General features: G+C 40.4%; 2 protein-coding genes across 3 annotated transcripts in view; one reads left to right on the top strand and one right to left on the bottom strand.

Moving 5' to 3' along the window:
• bcl2l1 (BCL2 like 1) overlaps positions 1-6,574 on the top strand; it is a 29,363-nt gene extending 22,789 nt beyond the window's left edge. For both annotated transcript variants that reach the window (XM_053424565.1, XM_053424566.1), the window contains exon 3: positions 3,078-6,574. In XM_053424565.1, the coding sequence (XP_053280540.1) occupies positions 3,078-3,221 (144 nt within the window). In that variant the 3' untranslated portion in view covers positions 3,222-6,574. The remainder of the gene's footprint in view (positions 1-3,077) is intronic.
• A 4,305-nt stretch (positions 6,575-10,879) lies between these two features.
• LOC128442697 (cytochrome c oxidase subunit 4 isoform 2, mitochondrial) lies at positions 10,880-16,851 on the bottom strand. The gene is made up of 5 exons (XM_053425262.1): positions 16,688-16,851; positions 14,819-14,912; positions 13,236-13,400; positions 11,983-12,114; positions 10,880-11,305 (listed from the first exon to the last, which is right to left on the bottom strand). The coding sequence occupies exons 2-5, from the start codon at positions 14,910-14,912 to the stop codon at positions 11,172-11,174; spliced, it is 525 nt and encodes a 174-aa protein (XP_053281237.1). The 5' UTR covers positions 16,688-16,851; the 3' UTR covers positions 10,880-11,171.
• Positions 16,852-19,901: the final 3,050 nt, after the last annotated feature.

Genomic DNA, 19,901 nt, shown 5'->3' on the forward strand with positions numbered 1-19,901 from the left:
CAGCAGGGCGTGAAAGGAACTAGACTCCGCACTTGTGTCATCATCAAACTAAATCATAATGACTTAAAACTCCTGGAATGAATTCCAGCGCTCTCTCACTCCTCCGCCTCCCTGAAACCCTTCTCTCTGTTAATCACGTCTGACTTGTGATTGTCACTCCCTCTCAACCCAGTCATTATGTCTATTTGGGCCTAAACCCAGAGTCTGTTGTCTAACAGAAAATCAGGGTTTGTTGAAGGACAGCTGTCCCCTCCCCCACAGCCCTGTATTCGTGCCTCAAGGAGCTATCGAAATCAGCGCTTCATTTCCTTGGCGATACATCGTTATCGAAGCTCATGAATTTACATGAATTAGAACAGTGATGTCTCATCTCACATTAATCACTGTGACTCTGGGTTGTCCTGATAGCTGAATGGTGGGAGGGGGGGCTTATCACATGGGCCTTCTTCATGCCCTGATCAGCGGGTCTCTGGTTTTACTCCTGGCCGAACACACAGACTTTTTTCTGCATGTTATTCTGACTTCTCTCTTCTCTAAGTTTCCTGTTTCTACTCTCTCTCTCTTTCTATCTAAATAAAGGCCAAAACTTTACACTTAAAAGTAAAGGAAAATATTGTAACTCTGAGGTTAGAACAATTTGAGTGAACTGAAACATTTATTTCACGTTGCTTTCGTACAAGAACTTATTCAGTGTGAAGCTCCGTAAATTAAGCCACACCGATCAATGAGAAATTATGTCATATACTGATGGTGTGATTGGTTTCACTGATGGAACATAAGTACTCGGCCAGCATGTGGTGCAGAAGATAAAACTGCAAGAAATCCTTGGAAATTCATGGGCTGCCACATCTACACTAAGCTAATATCATGCTGGTAAAAGTCGATGTACTGGATATCAATTACCATTTCAAGTCGTTCTCTCAACTAATCAGTTAATCATGTTGAGATGTTGTTATTATCAGCGGAATACCCATCACAATTTCCCAGAGCCCAATGTGACATCCAAAGTCCTTGTTTTGTCTGAACACTAAATATTTTCAGTTTTGATCAGAAATGACAAACTTACAAAACATGTTTACTTTACTAAGCTGTGTACATGATTGAAATTGATTTACATAGATTACATTGCTTATTGTTACCAGCTGGGCATCATATTTGAACAATACATGTTTTTTCTCAGAAAATAAAGCTCTTTTTGCTGCTCATGGGTAAGTCTGAAGCATACACACTGTGCCTCGTTGTAGACTAGTCCTACATGTGTGCGTTTCGGTGTCGCATTGTGTGTACTGTATTTACAAAATACTTTGATCAGACATTACAGTCTACACTTAGCTCATAGTACATTGCTAAATGGAGAAGAGAGCAATTAAAATGGACCAGGAAACATTTTCTACTTGCATATAATAAGATGTTTCCGAAAACCATGAACAAAAGGATGAACAGTGACATCTATTGGTCATAATATAGAAAGTGCATGGAGTAGGAAAACAAACCTGCAAAGGACAATATAAAAACATAAATGTCTTCCTGTCTCACACATATTGACAAGGGTCGTGAAAAATATGCCTCCAAAGGTTAGTCGACTTCTTTTTGGGAATAGTTTACAACTACTAAAATGCTGAAGTCGTGAATCCCCTAACAAACACGCATTCATATTTCTAACTTGAAAGGGGGGTTGGAGGTTCTACCTTTTTAGCCTGATATCATGGTGGATCAGTGTTACTGGAGCTCAACTGATAAATGCGTTTTTCAAGCACATGGTCGACTCAGGGTTAAGAGTTTCAGAGTTCAGAGTAAAATACATTGTTAAATCCCCTTTCTGGAACAAACCCCATGATCCGCTAACTCCTTTACTACACTACAAAAACCCAACAACACCAACTCCCACCCCGTCAGTAATTGCTTCTCTCTCTCTCTCTCTCTCTCTCTCTCTCTCTCTCTCTCTCTCTCTCTCTCTCTCTCTCTCTCGCTCTCTTCAGTTTCCAGTAACAGCCGCCAGCTGCTGTCCCATAAACACCGTCTGTCCTGCTCTGAAGAAGCAGCATTGTCGTCAGACACAGAAACTTTCAGATTACTGACAAATCGTCAGAAGTGACTCAGGAGGCCAAGTCCATCCCAGCTGATCTGCTGTTGTGTTTGTAGAGGAGAATTGTGTTAGCCTGAGTGGCGCCGCTCTGTGGCCAGAGATGAAAGCTGCATACTCTGCAGCTCATTTCCAGGAAAGGATATCAGTTTGCGGTTATGCTGGCCAGACAGTGCCATACAGCAGCGGGAAAGAATGTCGGCACACAGCAAAACTTCTGTGATCTGCCTCACGACTGATGGGATGCCTGGGAAGGAGGGGGGAGGGTCAGTGGAAAATATCAGTCTGTTTAATAATGAAGATTACTCCTTTAAATCAATGAGATCTTGTGGTTAGTGTGAATCAATCATCAATGCAGGTGGCTTCTAGGGGGTTTTGTCGGTGGGGACGGCAGCCTTACCGGATTTGTGTGGTGAATGGAAATTTCCACACATAACGTGTGGGCTGTGACGGTCATATTGATACCTAGCTTCTTGTTCGTGGCCTGGAGACCTTTACAGAAGGGAATGTACCTGACTCTCTAAACCTGCCTGTGGTTTGTTTACACACTCTTGAATGGGGACTTTTGGGAAGTGCTACATGAATGTGGGTATTTTTTAAAATTTTAAATCATCCACCTACTAATTCCACAAACGTTTGACTTTTTATATGTGAAGAGCATTTCTCGCTAACTGTGCATCATATCGGCTTCACACATGTCATGTCTATTGTAAATTGTACAAGAAAATACAGTACCACATTTAATGTGTTTTGGACATGTGATACATTCAATATTAAGACAGGTGACCAGCTCTCTGGGGGTGGGGCACTGTGCTAACAGTCAATCTGTGGACATGTCTTTTTCTATTTCCATTACTATTGCAGTGCTGTGATAAAATTGCTGACTACACAGATACACAGCATGGCTTATAATCCCTGTCATGGCAAAAATATTCATAGGATCACTCTCTGACGTTTAACTCCTTCCTAATCTCTCTTTGTTTTTGTCTTCCAGGAGCACTTTGCTGAAATCTTCGGGAACGACTCTGCGGCGGAGAGCAGGAAGTCCCAGGAGAGTTTCAAGAAGTGGCTGTTCGCAGGGATGACCCTGGTGACCGGGGTGGTGGTTGGTTCCCTCATAGCCCAAAAACGCATGTGAGAGAAGATGGACAACAACCTCTTTTAACACTCTTCTCCCATGATCCTCCCCACCTGCTACCTTCACTGCCCTGATCGTACACCTCGCAAGTTCAAATGAAGGTCCTGTTTGTCTCGTCAGAACTGCTGAAGATGTTTACCTTTTGTTTTATCCCCCCCCTCCTCACACATCCCACAGTGGACTGAGAATCCTCACATGTTGTTGGACTTTTTGAGAAAAAGACCGGAGGGGGAAGGAGATCGAGTATTGCTGTTTCATCTTATTCCACCCTGATAAAACATGCGTGGATATACAGAGACAGGCCTATTATTCTTTCATTCACTCAACCAATTGTTCCCTCTGTTCCTTTTTCTCCACTTGTATCATTTTTGATTTTGTATGTATGTATGTATGTATTAGTTTTAACAAATTTTTTTCCCATCTTCATCCTTGAAAAAAAGGCAAAGCCTGATCTCAGCATTCACAGTTCACCTGTCTGATACAGAGTCGCTGGTTGTGTGGTCTCGGCCGCTCCCTGAGTCGTTTTGAAAACTTGCAGCTCTACATTAGCTTTGTATGTGCCATATGGAGAGTGGTGGCAGGGGGAGGATGTAGCACCTGCCCATGAAGAAGCTTCTGTAGTTCCCATTTCCTGCCACCTTGCCATTCAGATCACACACACTCACAGCGCAACCCAGGACTTTCAACCATTTTTGTAATAATGATCTAAATGAGTCCAACAGACTAGTTAGTTAACAGAACATGAGAGTCTTACACTTAAAAGCTCAATGGGAAAACTAAATCCTCTGCTTGTTTGTGTTTGTTTGTGCGTTTGCTTTTGGAATTTCTGAACCATTAAAACCTGCTGATCTGTGCTTAATGGTCATACTTGGCCGCCATTCGATCCTGCCAGAGCTCTGTCTGTGTGTGAGAGTGAGAATCAGCATTTATCCAAGCAGAGCACCACGGCTCAGACCCACCATGTTTGTTACGCAGTAGCTAAAGAATGCAGCAAGTACTGTAGCAACACACACAAGAGACAGAACCCCCACCCCTCTCACTCCATTTAGCTTTCATAGACAATACCAAACTATTCATTAAAGGTTGACACCACGCTGTAATGTAATTGCAAGCAGATATAAGAACAATTCAAAATTGTGATGCTTTTGTCACCAATCTCTGCCTTTTCTTGTTACCTATTGGGTTATTTGAACATTTTATTTAAGATTAACATCTTAATGAGACATCTGTAGTAAGCAGATATAATATCAATCGTTGTATTGTGTATTATATTGTCAGACATTCATTATCTGCTCATACACCAATTATGGAAGCTTCAAAGGACCTGTAACTGTTGGAAAAATAACATTTTATTAAACTCTCTCCGTCTTGTTACATTATAAAGTAGAATAACTATTAAATTTCAAGCTCAAATAACAAATTTCTACTTTTTAAAGCTTTTCACATGTCTTTTCTCTCTTTATATAACTATAAACTGAATTTGACTGTGACAGGCATTTGTCACTGTTGACATGTTGCAGACCAAACCAGTAATTAGTGAGGACATGACCATTAATTGCAGCCCCAGTTGTTTCTATACACTGTTCCATAGGGCGGAGGGGTTTAAAAAAAATTTCATTGATCATTTTGCAATACTAATGTTATGCAATGTTAAAACAGAAAACCTTTTGGCGTTTTTTTCTGCTAATCCATTAATCATTCCTTATTCTTCATCCGTCTCATCATCTAAGCACCAGAGTAAAGATGTATTAAGCAAACGGATGGAGCAGCTGCTTCCAGGAGACAATGCAGTTCTGCATGTGATTTGATTTGAGTTAAATGTGACAAGAAATGTGTCATAATGTGTCTGTTCCACATTTTAAGAAAATCAGCAACTGTCAGGGGCTGTAGGAGCGTGATGCTACACACCCAAACTTTCATATCTCATCTCACACACTCATTCAGTCCAGCCCCTCCACGTCTCCACCTTCTCCTCCCCAGACAGCAAATCTGTCTAATCTCCGTCCGTCTCTCCTCCTCTTTTCCCGCTCCATGTAGCCCCACCTCTTCCTCTGTGGTCCCCCAGCTGTCACTGCACCTAGTCACGTGTGTCAGTCACAGCTGGCCCACCTGCTGCTTCACACACATACACACACGCGTGTAACATACACACCTGCCAGTCACATGTAGTCCAGGAGAGATGGGGGAAGAAGACCTTGTCTTTGTTTCTAAACATCCTTCCATCTCTAATTCGAAGCTGGAGGAGTGTGTGTCGTCTGGGGTTTCACACACTGACAACTGTCAGCTCGGCTAATTTAATGGGAAGGGAGAGAAAAGGGTATGTGTGAGATCCTATTCCAAACACTGCCTCCAGCTAACAACACTATGTCCTGGTGTAATGAAACACAATACAGGTTTTTCATCAGAACTCAGAAAAAATATAAAAGAAGAAATCAGGATTAACAGGTGAAACACGCATCACTCCACTGTCAGTGCAGCTGTGCCTCCATCATCTCTTTCCATCCGTGTGGACTTCTGCTCTCTTTATCTTCAAAGTACCATGTAACTATTATGAATAAGTTTCACTAAAATAGAGTAAAAGACACACAAATATGACCCTGCATCGACTGTTGATGATTCTCCCTTTGTAAATGCTTGTGTCCTGAGCATCTTGTGAGCCAATGTCTGCTCTCATACATTCCAGTCCAGCATATATACAGTACATGAATATTCTATATTTTTCTAATGTGTGCCCCGCCAAGAAGCTGCTCGTAGGCTTTCCTCTGCTGAACAGGCTCTCAAACCAGTTCCGTTCCTAAACATATCGTGTGTGTGTGTGTGTGTGTGTGTGTATGCGTGTGTACATCTTTCTGTCTAGCAAAATGTACCTGAAGGAGGCACAAATGAAGGTAGCGTGACGGCATTGGCACAACCCTATACATATATATGTGTGTATATATATATATATATACATATATATATATATATATATGCTAGCTATTTAAACTGATTAGAATAGTTCATTAGCTTAGCCACGTATTTAAGAAAAACTGAACCGATAGCTTTTAAACATTATTTATATTTGGTGTAAAAAACATAGTTACGCCTCTTCAAATGGCCTTAAACTCCCTCTTTGCGTTGATGTGCATCGTCCTTCATTGTGTTTTTGTTCTTTAGGATTATTTAACTGCTACTAGACAGAAAAACGCAGACAAAGCAAGAGGATATTTCCAAAAAGTCCGGTCTCTGGTGCATCTTTGTAGAGTACAGAATCCGAGATTGCAACCATGTCCAGTCGTGTGTCTGTATGTATTAGAATGGCACTGTAAAATTGTAAACTGCATTGAACTCAATAAAGCCCATGTTGGAAGATATGCCTGTCTCTTCCTTTCCACAGTCTTGGATATTGGAGTCATCAAGGTTATTACAGTTCATCCTGATGAGAAATTCATTCACCCACCAGTTTTAATGGCAATGACTGTCCCTAAGACATTTAACTCAAACACACAAACATAAACCTCATGGTGGAGTCATTAGGATTCTGACCAGCACACGCCCACACATTTAATGGCAACCCATCAAATGGTTGTTGAGACAGTTCAGTCTGAAGTGGTGGACTGATAAGCATAATTAAAAAAGACAAAACTCATTAGCATTCAGGTCAGTGTCAGGAAGAACACATTTTGTATTATGCTGATGTTATGCATCGTAATATTACTAAATCCAAACATTTTAGCTTCAAAGGTTTATAGTTTAACTATATATATATATTATATCTGTACCCGTCATGGTAATATGCACTGGTACATTTTTCATGAGCTTATTGTAAAGATCCTGTTTATATGAATCACCCATTTAGTAAAAACCTATTTGACCCAGATCTGGTTCAGAGACTTCATAAGTTCTGGGACAGATACGCAAAATGGACGTGGGCTTGTGTCCTTTGGAACAAAAGGCCAATAAAGGCGTGGATCTGGTTTCCTTAATCTGAGGCCAGGGCTGTGCAAAGCTCCAATATGGATTTTATAAATATTCAATATCAGTGCTGAATCTGATAAGATTTCAAGAACTTCTTCTACAAATATCAATGGATATTTAATGATTAATGATAGTTCATTATTTTTCTGTATTTGTCAGGACACTGATCCGTCCATCACTCAGTTACAGAAACAGATGAAACATTGATTCTGATTGATTAATGTTAATTTTCCTTTATAAACATTTAAAGATATAATGTAATAATGATGGTATTACTAGTATCAAGGTGAACTAACATGTATATAACTAAGAGTAAATGTCATGGTTCTGTTGTTTTGTTTGTGTGTGCCACTGTTAGTTCTCCTGGTTACTGTGATATCTTTACTGAAATGAAAGTAAAGCATCATCAGCTAAATATTCATAAAGGAAATATCAGAAAAATAAAGTGACTTATTAGACAGAATACATTATTTGAGTGTTTTATGTATCATGTTCAATAAGGAGTCTGCTGATTCACTCCAGTTATTGATCCAGAGTCCAAACACCACATGTTAAGGCAGGGACGTTTTTGCACTTCATGTATTTTTATAAGTGAGTCTGTGTATCTTTCATGCAAGTTCCTGATGTTCTCTAGGGACCTAAATCTGTTTACTGTCACATTATGGGGACGTAAAGCATTACAATTTAGGTTGAAGACATATTTAAGGTTGGGTTAAGGTTGGGTTAAAGTTCTGTTATGGTTAGGTTAAGGTTAGGTATAGAAGTCCTTGTGTTATTGTTTTGTTTTGTTAAACCTCCCACCACTTGGGGGAGTAGTGCAGCTGTCAATGAGGCAAGATGTTCCTATATTCAGGTTGTTACTTGCCACAGGTGTCACTGGTAAGAAGTTTGAGAGAAGAACAGTTTTGACCGTGCTGTAATGGCTGTGAAATGAATGTTGTGATTTATTTTGTCGATGTTTTTTGGGAAATACACTAATCACAGAGAAAGTGGTTGTGCTCTGTTTGCTTTGGAAACGTGACACTTTTTTGCACACACCTCAACAATCAATCAGCAACAGTGGTGGCTTCTTCTCATGGGAGCGGGGTCACTGCATGGAGTCAGAAACCGCTTCCTGCTGTGGTCTCACTGTGTCCCGGGACCTGCTGCTGTGGGCTGGTTCTCAGGCTGCGGGCCACGCGCGGAGGAAACGGATCTTCAGAACCTGTGACTGTGAGCCGGCCAACACCAAGGTATGTGGAGCGCTACAAACTCGATGTGAGCACGCATAACGTGAACGAGCACAACGAACTGAGCGCGTGTTTACAAAGCTGAATTATCGTAATGGACTATGGATTAACAACCCGTTCCTGATTTTGAAGTCATAACTAGGACAGAGCCTTAGATAGATCGAGGTGATATGGACTATACTCTGAAAAAAAAAGCATTTTGTTCAATTGACAGAAAAAGCACTTGAGGGAAAAAAGATCAATCTGCAGAAAAGAAGAAAGAATTGTTGATTTGATGGGGGAAGCTAACAGATGTTACATTTGTAAAATGTATTGTTCTCTGTGGTAAGGCAAAGAAAAATCCTTTGATGGGGTTGTTAACTGAAGTTGCAGTGGGAAAGCTTGAAATGTGGTATTGGTAAAAATGCTCAGTGTCAATGAGTTTATTGCTGATTTAAACAAAAGGTTGACTTGCAATGAAAGTTGCCTTCATGCTGAAAGTGTCAATATTCATAATGATGGGGTTAATGTGGAGTCTCAGTACAGCATTTCAAATGTTGAGTCTAATACTTCCAGCAAAGAGTCAGGTCCAAAAAGTAATGGGTTAGAACAGTGGAGAAAACATCAGAAGCTGACAAATATGAAAATAAAAATGCAGCTATGCAGAAAAGCTTCAAGCGGCCAAAATGTAGTAGAATAAAATCACATCAATCAGATTAAAATTCTGGTGGTCAGCAAGCAACACGTTGCCAAAATCCTCAAGTACATGGATCTCAACAGTCTGTTACAAGACAAATTAAGTAAGACTCCTTGTACGGACACAGAATTCTCAGTTTCTACCACGCAGAGAAATTCCTATTTTTGTGTGGAAGCTAAAACCGAGGCGATTGTTTGTATTATCTGGAGCAATTCACTAGAGGGCAGCCTAGAGATCTGCCAGCACATGGCTCCAGATTGAGGTTATGCTGTGGCCAAAGACCTTATTGGCCACATTTTGGGGGAAATGAATTAAAGGTCACAGCTACCCATATGTGGACAATATCATTGGATGTTCAGCTTTTAAGGCAGAAGATGTTAAAGGTCTATGCATTGTTGTTACACGAGTGTTGCAATGCTATGGAGGAAATACAGTATTTAGATGAACTCAATGTGACAGCCAACATGAAAGCAATAGTGCAGAAACTTCCCTTCAAGCTCAGAGAGAAATGGAGAGTGACTGCATTTGCTTTCTCTGAAACCCAAATTGGCAGATCTGACTTGAGAGACATTATCAAGTTCATTGAGTGCTGAGTCAAAATCGTTTTAGATCCATCTTTGGCGACATGCAGGGGACTCAAGCTGGTATAAATGAAGGAAGCAACAAGGCAAAGTTACAGTAAAGGCACAGTTCAAAATGAACAGCTTTGCAACTGCTGTCTTTATCTACTGAACCAGCTGTGAATGCAACCAAGAGAAGCGAACACAAAGTATGTCACCTACATCCTAAACATTTTTTCCTGTACGCATTGCCCACAATTGAGACAATTCATCGGGAAATTTTTAGCTTTTCTGAAGGAGAAAGGAGTATGCTTTGGTTTCCTACGCATAGAGCAGATGAGCAAGGATTGCAATAAGCGCACATCTTGCAAAGTTTACAACCAAAGTCATCCCAGCGTTCTTCACATTGAGAAAAGGAAAAGAAGCAAAGGCGAAGATCAGCCAAAAGAGGTGTTGGTGAGAGGCACACCTGTCTCTGCCTGTGGTCATACAGGGGCCGGGGGCAGTAACGGAATCCTTTCGATCTTACATGTTAATGTTGTGTGTACAAAGGGAAACAAAATCGTTCATACTTATGCATTTCCGGATCCAGGAAGTACAGACACTTTCTGTTCTGAAAGTCTAATGGCAAGGCTGAACATCAAAGGAAAAAGAACAAAGGTTAATCTACTTACAATGGGTCACAGTACTACTGTTCCAAGTTGTATTGTCAAAGGCTTGGAAATACCTGAAATTGCTGATGAGCAGTTTTTTTAGCTTCCTCCCAGTGTCGACAAACAATATCATTACAGAAGAACAGCTGTTTAAGTGGTCTTAGCTTTCAAGACACCCAATGTATACATACAACTTTCATGAGGCTAAACATATTGGCAGTGCACTGAAAACTGAAAGATAAAAGTTTCCAAAGAGAATATTCAAACTGAACAGTCAGCTTCTGCAAGGACCTAACCTGAAAAGTATTTTTAGGAGTTTTGACATGGTTCAGGCAGGAACCAGTGGAAAACATGGCTTATGTGCAATCAATGTTCCTTTTGTTTTATAAATTATAACTCAACTCTATTTATCTATACTGTCTGCTTTATGTTCCTGCCCTTAGTTACACTCATACAACTCCGTCATAATTCTACTCCTGTACTTGATTAAATGTACTTAGTTACTTTACACCTTTGGTGAAACGCCGTATTTGTAAGGACCCTCCAGCTGAGTGCATACAATGTAATAAAAGACAGGGACAGAGACGCTGCAAGAAAACTTTATTATTGTTAGGCTGCACCTGGACGGACACAGTTGTCACCATGACAGAAAGCTGCGGGGGATGGAGAGGAGGCGGCAGACTGAGAGCCAGAAGTGGCACGGAGTACAATCACCCAGATATGCTGGTTAGGACATGTGCTGTCTTACTAGTGGTTTTGACATTTGCAATGCAACATTCAGAGTTTTACTTCAGAGTGGAACTAAGCCATGTTCTGGAGTGACAGGTCCAAACACTGCACCACCTCAGCCATAGTCCCACCGTCCCTCTCTCGCTCTACTTCCACTGGCCCTTCTCATAGTCCCACTTGGCGGCGAAGCCCTCGATCGGGTTGACCCTCATGTCCAACATCCTCTTGTACTGTTTGGCCTGCCAGTCGGCATCAAAGGTCCTGGGGGCAGGAGGGTAGACTGGAGGGAAAGAGAGATACATAACAGACGAGTGCAGTGATGCTCCTTTAAGAGATGCTACTCTGCTAACAATAATAAAGCCTGCAGTCCAGGGGTTTATTCTAGGGTGGGGGCACTGGCTCCAACTGAAATCTGATTGGCCCCTAAAGTGCCCACTCTCCTGTCCGTAGTCAAAATACCAACAACACTAACAATGAATGACTTGAATTTGTATTTCTAAGCTCTTTGGAAGAACTCAATGTGCTTGAACAGGAACACTTTTCGAAGCTATAGAGATAACAGTAAACCAGGAATGACCTAAATGATTACCTTACTGAATCAGGAATTTTGCATGGATGTTGGACATATAATTGGCCCCTCTGTGTAAATTGTGTCCCCTTTATGGCCTCTGTTTTAGAAAAGTCAGAGATCTGCCACTGATCTTTTAAGATGAGGCATCTCCAGGGCCCCTTTAAAGTATGTGTGCTGGATGCTCACAAGGTACAGAACTGTCACTGATGTCGTCACCTACAGTTAAACTTTCCTACAAATTCCAAATATCTGCTGAGAGAAATGTCTGCATCAGGTGATGCACAGCTGCACTGAGTGTGTGTGATGTAACCTCTTGTCATGTCACTGCAGATTTAAAAGGGATTGGTTTGTCCTGTCAGAGTTATAAAGGCAGATTTGTTTTTTACCATAGGCTTTCTGCCACCAGACTATCAGGCCAGTGAAGCCAATTAGGATGAAGATGCCCCCCAAGACGGACTTCCACTCTGCTGACCGCTGCTTTATCTCGGGGAAAGTCTGGGAGAACATCAGCCGGTACACTGCAGGAGGTCAGAGAGGAGACGACAGGCAGGTGAACAGAGTCAGAAATCCGACACGACAGGTTGTGATGAAGTTGAATAATTTGTTCCTGGTCATAATCCCAAACTTCGCCCATTTGCAGCCATTTGTCACGTACTGATTTTCAAAAGAAATTTTTCAAATGTTTTAGGTAAATAAGTGATAATAAGTGATAAATAATAAATGAAGCAAAGATTAAAAACATTTAGTATAAATATAAATTTGTATAATCCAACTCTTCATTCCAGTCCTCATTTATTTTCTCATGACCCTGAATTCATCTTGTGACTGTATTACTGACATGTTTGCACTAATGCATCAATAGAAATTTAAATTATGTAAAATAGTAAATCAGATCAGTCATAGAGGCGATAATTGAAAAAATTGGTTTAATATTTTTAAACTATTAAAAAAATGAATCATGTCTTTGTGCGTCAAACTTCATGCTGAAAACTACAACTGTCAGATAAATGTAGTGGAGAGTAAAAAGTAACAGTATTTCCTTCTGAAATAAATACTGGAAATACTCAAGGACAGTACAAGTTCCTCAGAATTGTTCTTACATTAAGATCAGTACTCGAGTAATTGTACTTGGTTATGTTCCAACACCATTGATCAGTTATAAGCTTCAATTTAAGTGCGTTACGCAGAATAATCCTTAACTTGAATAGATATAGCATCTGAAAAAAATGAATGAGCAATAAGTACTTTGAGTATCAAAAGTAAAGATGACCCACTATAAAGAAAAAATGTACTCAATGAGAGTTGTATTATTGTATATCATTGATTATTGTTACTGAGGCATTAACATGTAATTTATAGTATTCTAACTAGATCATATATCAATGGGCGCATTTATGATGTGGAGTAAATGGCACAGTATGATTAAATACTCTGAAATGTACAGGTGAAGTTGTATGAAATTAATATACAAGCACATAGCAGTACATTACAAGTACCACTTTGTACTAATAATTTCCCTGTGCTTTTAAATGACTGTTGATCTTGTATATTGCCAGTGTTGACGTCAGGGGTGTATTGAAGCTTGTTGTGTGTGTTCTGTACTGAGTGCTGCCTCAGCCTCTGGGAGTTAAGGACCTACAGGCAACCTTCTCCTCTTTGGACAGTTGGCTCCAGGGTCCTTGCTCCTTCTTCTTCAGGCTCTGGTCGCCAGTCGTCAGTGTGTCCTTGTAGGGTCTGTCAGGCAGTGGAATGTCCACACGGTCCCAGTACAAGGGCTTAGACATGTCCGTGGTCTCTGCCACGTCTGCAGGGACAGAGGCACAGACAGAGGACTCACTCTTTGTAATCAAATGCTGCAACAATGCAAGAGTTGAGAGAAATTGGTGATCAGTTTTTCACACGATAAAAGCCTCGAAGACTGTGAGGCCACGATGGTGATGCAGCGCCATCTGCTGGTATGCTAGACAGATAACTCCTGTTCTAGTCTTAATACACTGTGTCTTTATCTACAGTCTGTATACGGTTCTGGCACATTATCAGTTTTCATACATAAATCAAATGACAAAATTTAAGAAACTGTCATTTTGTTGACGATCTGAATTAATTAATTTGAACAAATTCAGCAAACACTGATAATCTCGAGGTAACATCTTTTTGCAGGTGTTACACCAAAATCTATGAGCCCTCAGGTTCTGTGACCTACTTACAATGTTGGTTTAATCACTTTACATGTACACGCAGCAGCTGTTAGCCGTAATGGCACTTCATTAGACTTGAGGGAGGGTCATAAACTATAACAGTTGTGATTTAAATGTACCCATTGTGTCCCAGATTCAGTCACCAATTTTAATTTCAGATTTAGATGATATCTGCTCAAATGCATTATGTTGATTATATGTTTAAATAAATTAAGACTTTATTGATTATCAGGCCACAGTAATACAGGATAATGTATCCGTTTATTATTGCAATAAAGACGGTTATCCAATAATGTAATTGTTTTGAAATGATCCAATCTGGCTGGCCAGGTCTTTCTATTTAGAGAAATGCAGGTTCATTATAAAATCTAAATTCATTTTGAAACATCCCACAAAAAGCAGCGTGATCCCCTCACATGATCGTCTCTAGTCTATGCCTATTTTTATACCAACAACTAGCGACACCAGTTTTAGTTGTTGTAACGAACAAGGTGTGCCCATTGGTCTAAATGTGAGAGTGAATGGATGTTTGTCTGTATTCGTCTCACCGGTGATAGACTGTTGACCTGTCCAGATCATAGACTCTATCCAGACCAATACCTTTTAATTGTACACAGTGGTATAGCTTGAGGTAGGAGTACTTCCTCTGCTGTTAACACTGGACACCAACTGGACGATGAGGCCGACAGTTTATCTTAATCAAAAAATTGTCTATTACCACCACCTACTACAGATTAAAACTGCAGACCATCTTGAGAGAGCATCACACCAGCCGCAGCCTTTGTCAATAATGTAATGACCACTGGATACTAATATATTGATGTAGTTGGTCTAATGACCTCCTCATGGTGTGGTCCCTTCCCTACAGAATCTAAACACCTGAAGCGAGCCTATAGTCAACTTTGACCAGGTTCTTTGTGGAGAACATCCCCACCATCATCCAGAGAACAATGACTTTCTGCACAAGGAGCATGAACGCTTCTACTTCAGAGGCGGATGTGGAAGACCAGAGATGTAGTGGTACCGTGGCTCGCCATCCTCGCGCTGCTGGTGCTGAAGGCTGCAGTGGCGCGCCTGGCCAGGAGGCTTCCCACTCGCCCTGCTGTCAGGTGGAGCATCTGAAAACAGGTGAACAGGGACAGCGACTCGTTTACTCCAGACTTCATCAGCACAGATATCCTTCTGACCAACCGCTCAAAGTGTTAGTCCAATGATCAGCAGTTATCATATTGTTCGATAAATCAATCAATTATCTGAGTGACAATAACTCAGCTTCAGAAATTCTTAAAGAAGCCATTTAAGAGTGATTCACAGGGATGATCTACTTTTAAATGTCAATGATTGAATGATTTTTTACTTTAAAATTTTGAATAAAGAAAACATCTTCAGACAAAGAAGCCTACATATGATATTTTTTTAAGTAAGTTATCAAATGTATCTGCTGACACTAATGCTGCCTTTATGTTTATGCTGAAAATCATTTTAGAAAGTGTATATGAAGGAATTCTATAGGTCGGGTGATCCTGACGTGTGAAGGGGAAGGCGGTGACATCAGATACTGTCATTGACCTCAGCCTCAATTTCAATAGAAGCTTGATTTCTGAATTTCGTTTTCTTATGTTTATTTAGCCATAAATTACAAACAGTGACCCTGATTACAGTTGGATTTGTTTTCTGGATGTTTTGCCTGTGGGTGGTGTAATATAGCACATTGGGGAAAAAGCGTCTTACAGGTCAAACCCAATTTTTGGGATGTTTTTCCACTACATTAATATATAAAATGTATGGGTCCTGTTTCAAGCCAATTGTCACAACAGTGCAAATGAAGGTGGAAGTTCTGGATTATTCTATACTTACTATATTCGTCATTGTGTCTGTGACATGGTTAGTTTTTTTCATATAGAAGTTTTACACGAGTCCACATGTAATATAACTTCTGTTGAACAGTAAATTATATTGTTAAGCCGGACAAGAGCACCTGAACAGTCTGTTCTATAGTTAAAGACATGATGTGATTATGTAACGAAGACTGAACAAGTTCTTAAACTGATGCAGCTCAGAGATTCAGTCAAGTCCTCTGGCTGATGACAATTCACACATTAACATTCACTGCCAGACAAGCAACAGATCATATCAAAGTGTACAACAGCACACTGACTATACTCTGAAATATGAGGGCTCTTTATGTTGAGTTACTAAGTATTAAGGAATCATGTTTAACTTATGTTTAAAGATTCAGTTTCTCTCACATTGCTGTTGTCCTTTCACCTGTTCTTCTGTGGCTTATCACACACACACCCACACACACACACAGACAGACACGCTTAAGAACGTAGAGTGAAAATGGCGGATATTGGCAGATATTCAAGTTGAGAGTGCACGCTGACCTTCTGAGAGGGACAAAGGAGAAAGACTTGAACTGTTTACTATTGAATGAAACAAGTGTTTAATTCAGTGGAACACAATATACAGCATGAAGAAATGTACTGGAGGGAGCACATTTTATGACCAAAATACTATGATTCATGTTTACTGTTTTAAGTGTTTTATTCTTGCACAGACGGACATTGCACAGAATAATGTGGAGACATTTTTATAACCATTTGTTAATGCTCATGTTCTGGTATTAGAAAAGGAAACCATCTGGTTTGACAAACCCTGTGCAGCATTTCTTCAGTTTCAGCTTCACAAACAGTCAACACTGCAGCACATTTGTGAACCTCGATCTGTGTCGTACTTTAAGATCTTTTCTGCATGTCCGCCACTCTGTGTGAGGGGTTAAGTGAGGTAAGGGAAAAAGGGGGTGTCTCTCTGTCGTCCCCTCAACTGCTCCTTGCCAAACACCCTTCACAGTATAACCTTTTTGTTTGATTCAGCAAAGAGAGGTACTCACGGTGGTTGTTAGAGGGAAACAGCAGGATCAGAAGATGCAAACAGCACAAGAAGCACAATCTTGAGAGAAAACGGCTGCACAGGCCTTCTTTCCTGTTTTCGTCTCGGTTTTATCACCACATATCACCGAACAGGAACCAACTGGTGGGAGGAATAAAAAGGGAGAGGGAGGGAGCTCAGAAAGGAGAGATACCAAACCAGTGCAAGTAAACAATCTAACAAAGCATGTGATAGGACAGGCAGAGGCAGACGGAGAGAGTGGGTTGAGTTTGGCTCACAGAGATACTTTCTCTTATTTCCGTATTCAAACGCTCCTCATTCTGCTCTAGCTCTCCTCACTGCTCTCATTCAGACAAGACGACAGGGTTGATTTAGGTGAGGTTACAATATGACAGACAGGGCTCTATATTTACAGTAGGCAGGAAACGGCACAGTCTGTGCATGTGCAGGAGAAAGTGAAAGTGTCTTGTGGATTTAAAAGAGTAGATAGAAACGGACAGAACAAGGGAGAAGTTACCACATTTGACCCAAACTCCTGCACAAGTTAGGGTTGGCACCCGGCCACCTTTAGCTGTTGGCAAGGAGCACAGCGGCTGGCGGACTGCGGGGGGGTTTGTGGTGTAAAAGCAGCAGAGACGGAGGGAGAAGGGGAGGAGAGTCAGGAGGTCAGATAAGGACAGACTTGTTCATAGTAACCCCACGCTGCTCAGCTGTGTGCGTCTCCTGAAGCACTGACTTAAAATACAGGCGGGGATAGAACGAAAATGTGCAATGAATCCTGTTCGATCAGCTTCATAGAGAGAAAACACTGTTCATTGTACTTATTTTGGCTCAATTCTCTAACTTTGTAGCATGACTCATTTTCAAACAAACCATAAACACATGTTCTTTCAATCTTTCTGAAGTGTATCACAATTGTGTCACACTGCCACGCCCCCACTGACTGCTACTCAATAAGATTAACAGTTCACAAGTCTCACTGTTTTTGTTTCTCTCCAGTATTTAGCTTATGTTGTGCAGCCAGTCAGGTGCTTTGCTGCACTTTATGTTGTTTTTGAATAATACTGTGTTTTATGAGAATACATGCTGTGGCTCATTAACTCTACCTGGGTTTTCAGTCTGTATTCACCTCCCTCCACAAGCACAGGCCAAAGTACATGGAGAAAGCCAGTGTCACTTGGCTGGAGGGAACATTACAAGTATATTATCCTGTTATATAATCCCATTTATTTTACTTTATCTAACCCTAACCCAAGTGGTTGAAATGAACCAAGTGCATTTACTTCACCACTTTTCCAGTGTTGAAGAGCTTCGAATTCCCATTTAATGCTAATTTTAACAACACCAACACATCCCATTATTTTTCTACTTCTTCCCCACTACATATATCTAAGAGATATTTATTAAATGCTTCCAAATCTGAAATCAAAGATAATACTAATGTGCAATTTAATACAACAGCACATCAGCAAATCTGTATTCCTTTATTATATGATAAATTGAACCTAATAATCTCACTCTATGTCCGTCTTAGCGATGAACCAATTGACCTGACTGTTTAACAAGAATGTCACTCAGAAAAGCGCATAACTTCGCCAAGGCCCAACAGTCCCTTTAAAATATCAAACTGCACCAAATTTCACACACTCATAGAAATCTGTTCCCTAACTATCCCTGCTTATTTTCATCAAGATCCGTGAGCTATTCTCTGGGAAATCAGTGATCCTGCAGCTAAATTGAATGGGTTCCACCAAGTTTCATGGTAATCCTTCAGCAAGTATTAAACCATGTTGTAATATCAAAATGAAATCTACCAGTCTGACTCCATGATGAATACTTATAACAATCAAACTAATTGTGCAGAAATAGATTTGATCACTTTATTAGTTGATACTGTGATTACATTAACTAACAGCTGCTGACAAATCCAGCAGATATGAACAATATTTCTGATACTGGTCAGGTTCATCAGCTCAACTCAAATAAAAGAGAAATCCTTGTAATTGGGCCACAGCAGATCATACATGCTGTTATCACCTCACGCCTTGATTATCAATCTGTACAAAACACAGCAGCTAGGCTTTTGGAACTAAGACATATGATCACATCATGCCTACTTTTCATTTTTACTTTGGCTCCCAGTTTGTTGTAGGATTGATTTTGAGATTTTATTGATTACTTTTATGACTCTTCATGGCCAGGTTCCAGGCTGTATCTGTGATCTTTTTTTTAAATCTTTTATTATTTTAACAATTTACTCTCTGTTGGGTGGTGTTGAAGTGTTATTATAAGTATTACTAGGATATTTTTCAGTGCCTTCTTCACCATACAGATTTGCTGTCTGGAAGCGATACTGAAGAGGGCTGTAGGGGAGAGCGGGGTAATGTGGGACATCGGGTAATGTGAGACACCCCCTGTATCTAGGCAACGGAACACATATGTGGTCATGTGACCATTGTGTTTAAAAGCCCCTCCCATTCCTCCCTTGCCACGACGGAGAAGTTGGTGCTGGTGGTGTGGAAAGTATGTTTTTTCACAAAAATGTGTTTCTTGCATGTAAAAGTAAATTTTCTTGCTTTGAACTTAATCAACTGTTGTGTCAAAACAAATTGATCAGGTAGAAAAACTTATATCATACATGTCGGTGAACTTCCAACATATAAACCATGTGATTGATGCTAGCTGAAGATTAGCCTGAATTGCTAAGAGATGTTGTTTTTCTAAAACGGTGGCTTCGGGGTAAAGTGGGACAAATGCTGTGGGGTAAAGTGGTACAGAGTCTCACTTAACCCCACCATGAAGCACAATTTAAGTTTAGTCTTAAACATATTTTAGTGTTGTATTACATTATATATGTTTTATTTTTAATGTCATAAACATTGTAGAAAAGCCATCATGCCAAGAAACTACACCAGGAAGACAACCTGTGGCCAAACACCCCTCGCAGAGATGGAGAGTGCAGCCGCTGAGGTCATGCAAGGAAAGAAGTCCTTAAGAAAAGCTGGAAGGGATAGAAATATTGATAAAGATTCATAAAGAAAAAAGAGAAAGGGAAAGTAAAGTCAGTAGCCTAGGGTGCAGTAGCTGAGACAAAGAGAATATTCACAGATGAGATGGAGGAGGAGCCAAACAATTGAAACAACTAGCTGACCAGTTCCATGGCCTTGCTCCAGTTAAGTGCCGTGAACTGGCATTTGAATACGCAGAGAAAAACA

The sequence above is a fragment of the Pleuronectes platessa genome, chromosome 6 (assembly GCF_947347685.1).
Source record: "Pleuronectes platessa chromosome 6, fPlePla1.1, whole genome shotgun sequence".
In the NCBI taxonomy this organism is placed as follows: Eukaryota; Metazoa; Chordata; class Actinopteri; order Pleuronectiformes; family Pleuronectidae; genus Pleuronectes; species Pleuronectes platessa.

Excerpts from the sequence above, each read along its gene's own strand:
- LOC128442697 (XM_053425262.1), bottom strand. The coding sequence starts at position 14,912 with ATGCTCCACCTGACAGCAGGGCGAGTGGGAAGCCTCCTGGCCAGGCGC. Across the intron at positions 13,401-14,818 it reads CGCGAGGATGGCGAGCCACG|ACGTGGCAGAGACCACGGAC; the intron begins GTACCACTACAT and ends CTGTCCCTGCAG. Across the intron at positions 12,115-13,235 it reads CAAAGAGGAGAAGGTTGCCT|TGTACCGGCTGATGTTCTCC; the intron begins GTAGGTCCTTAA and ends GACCTCCTGCAG.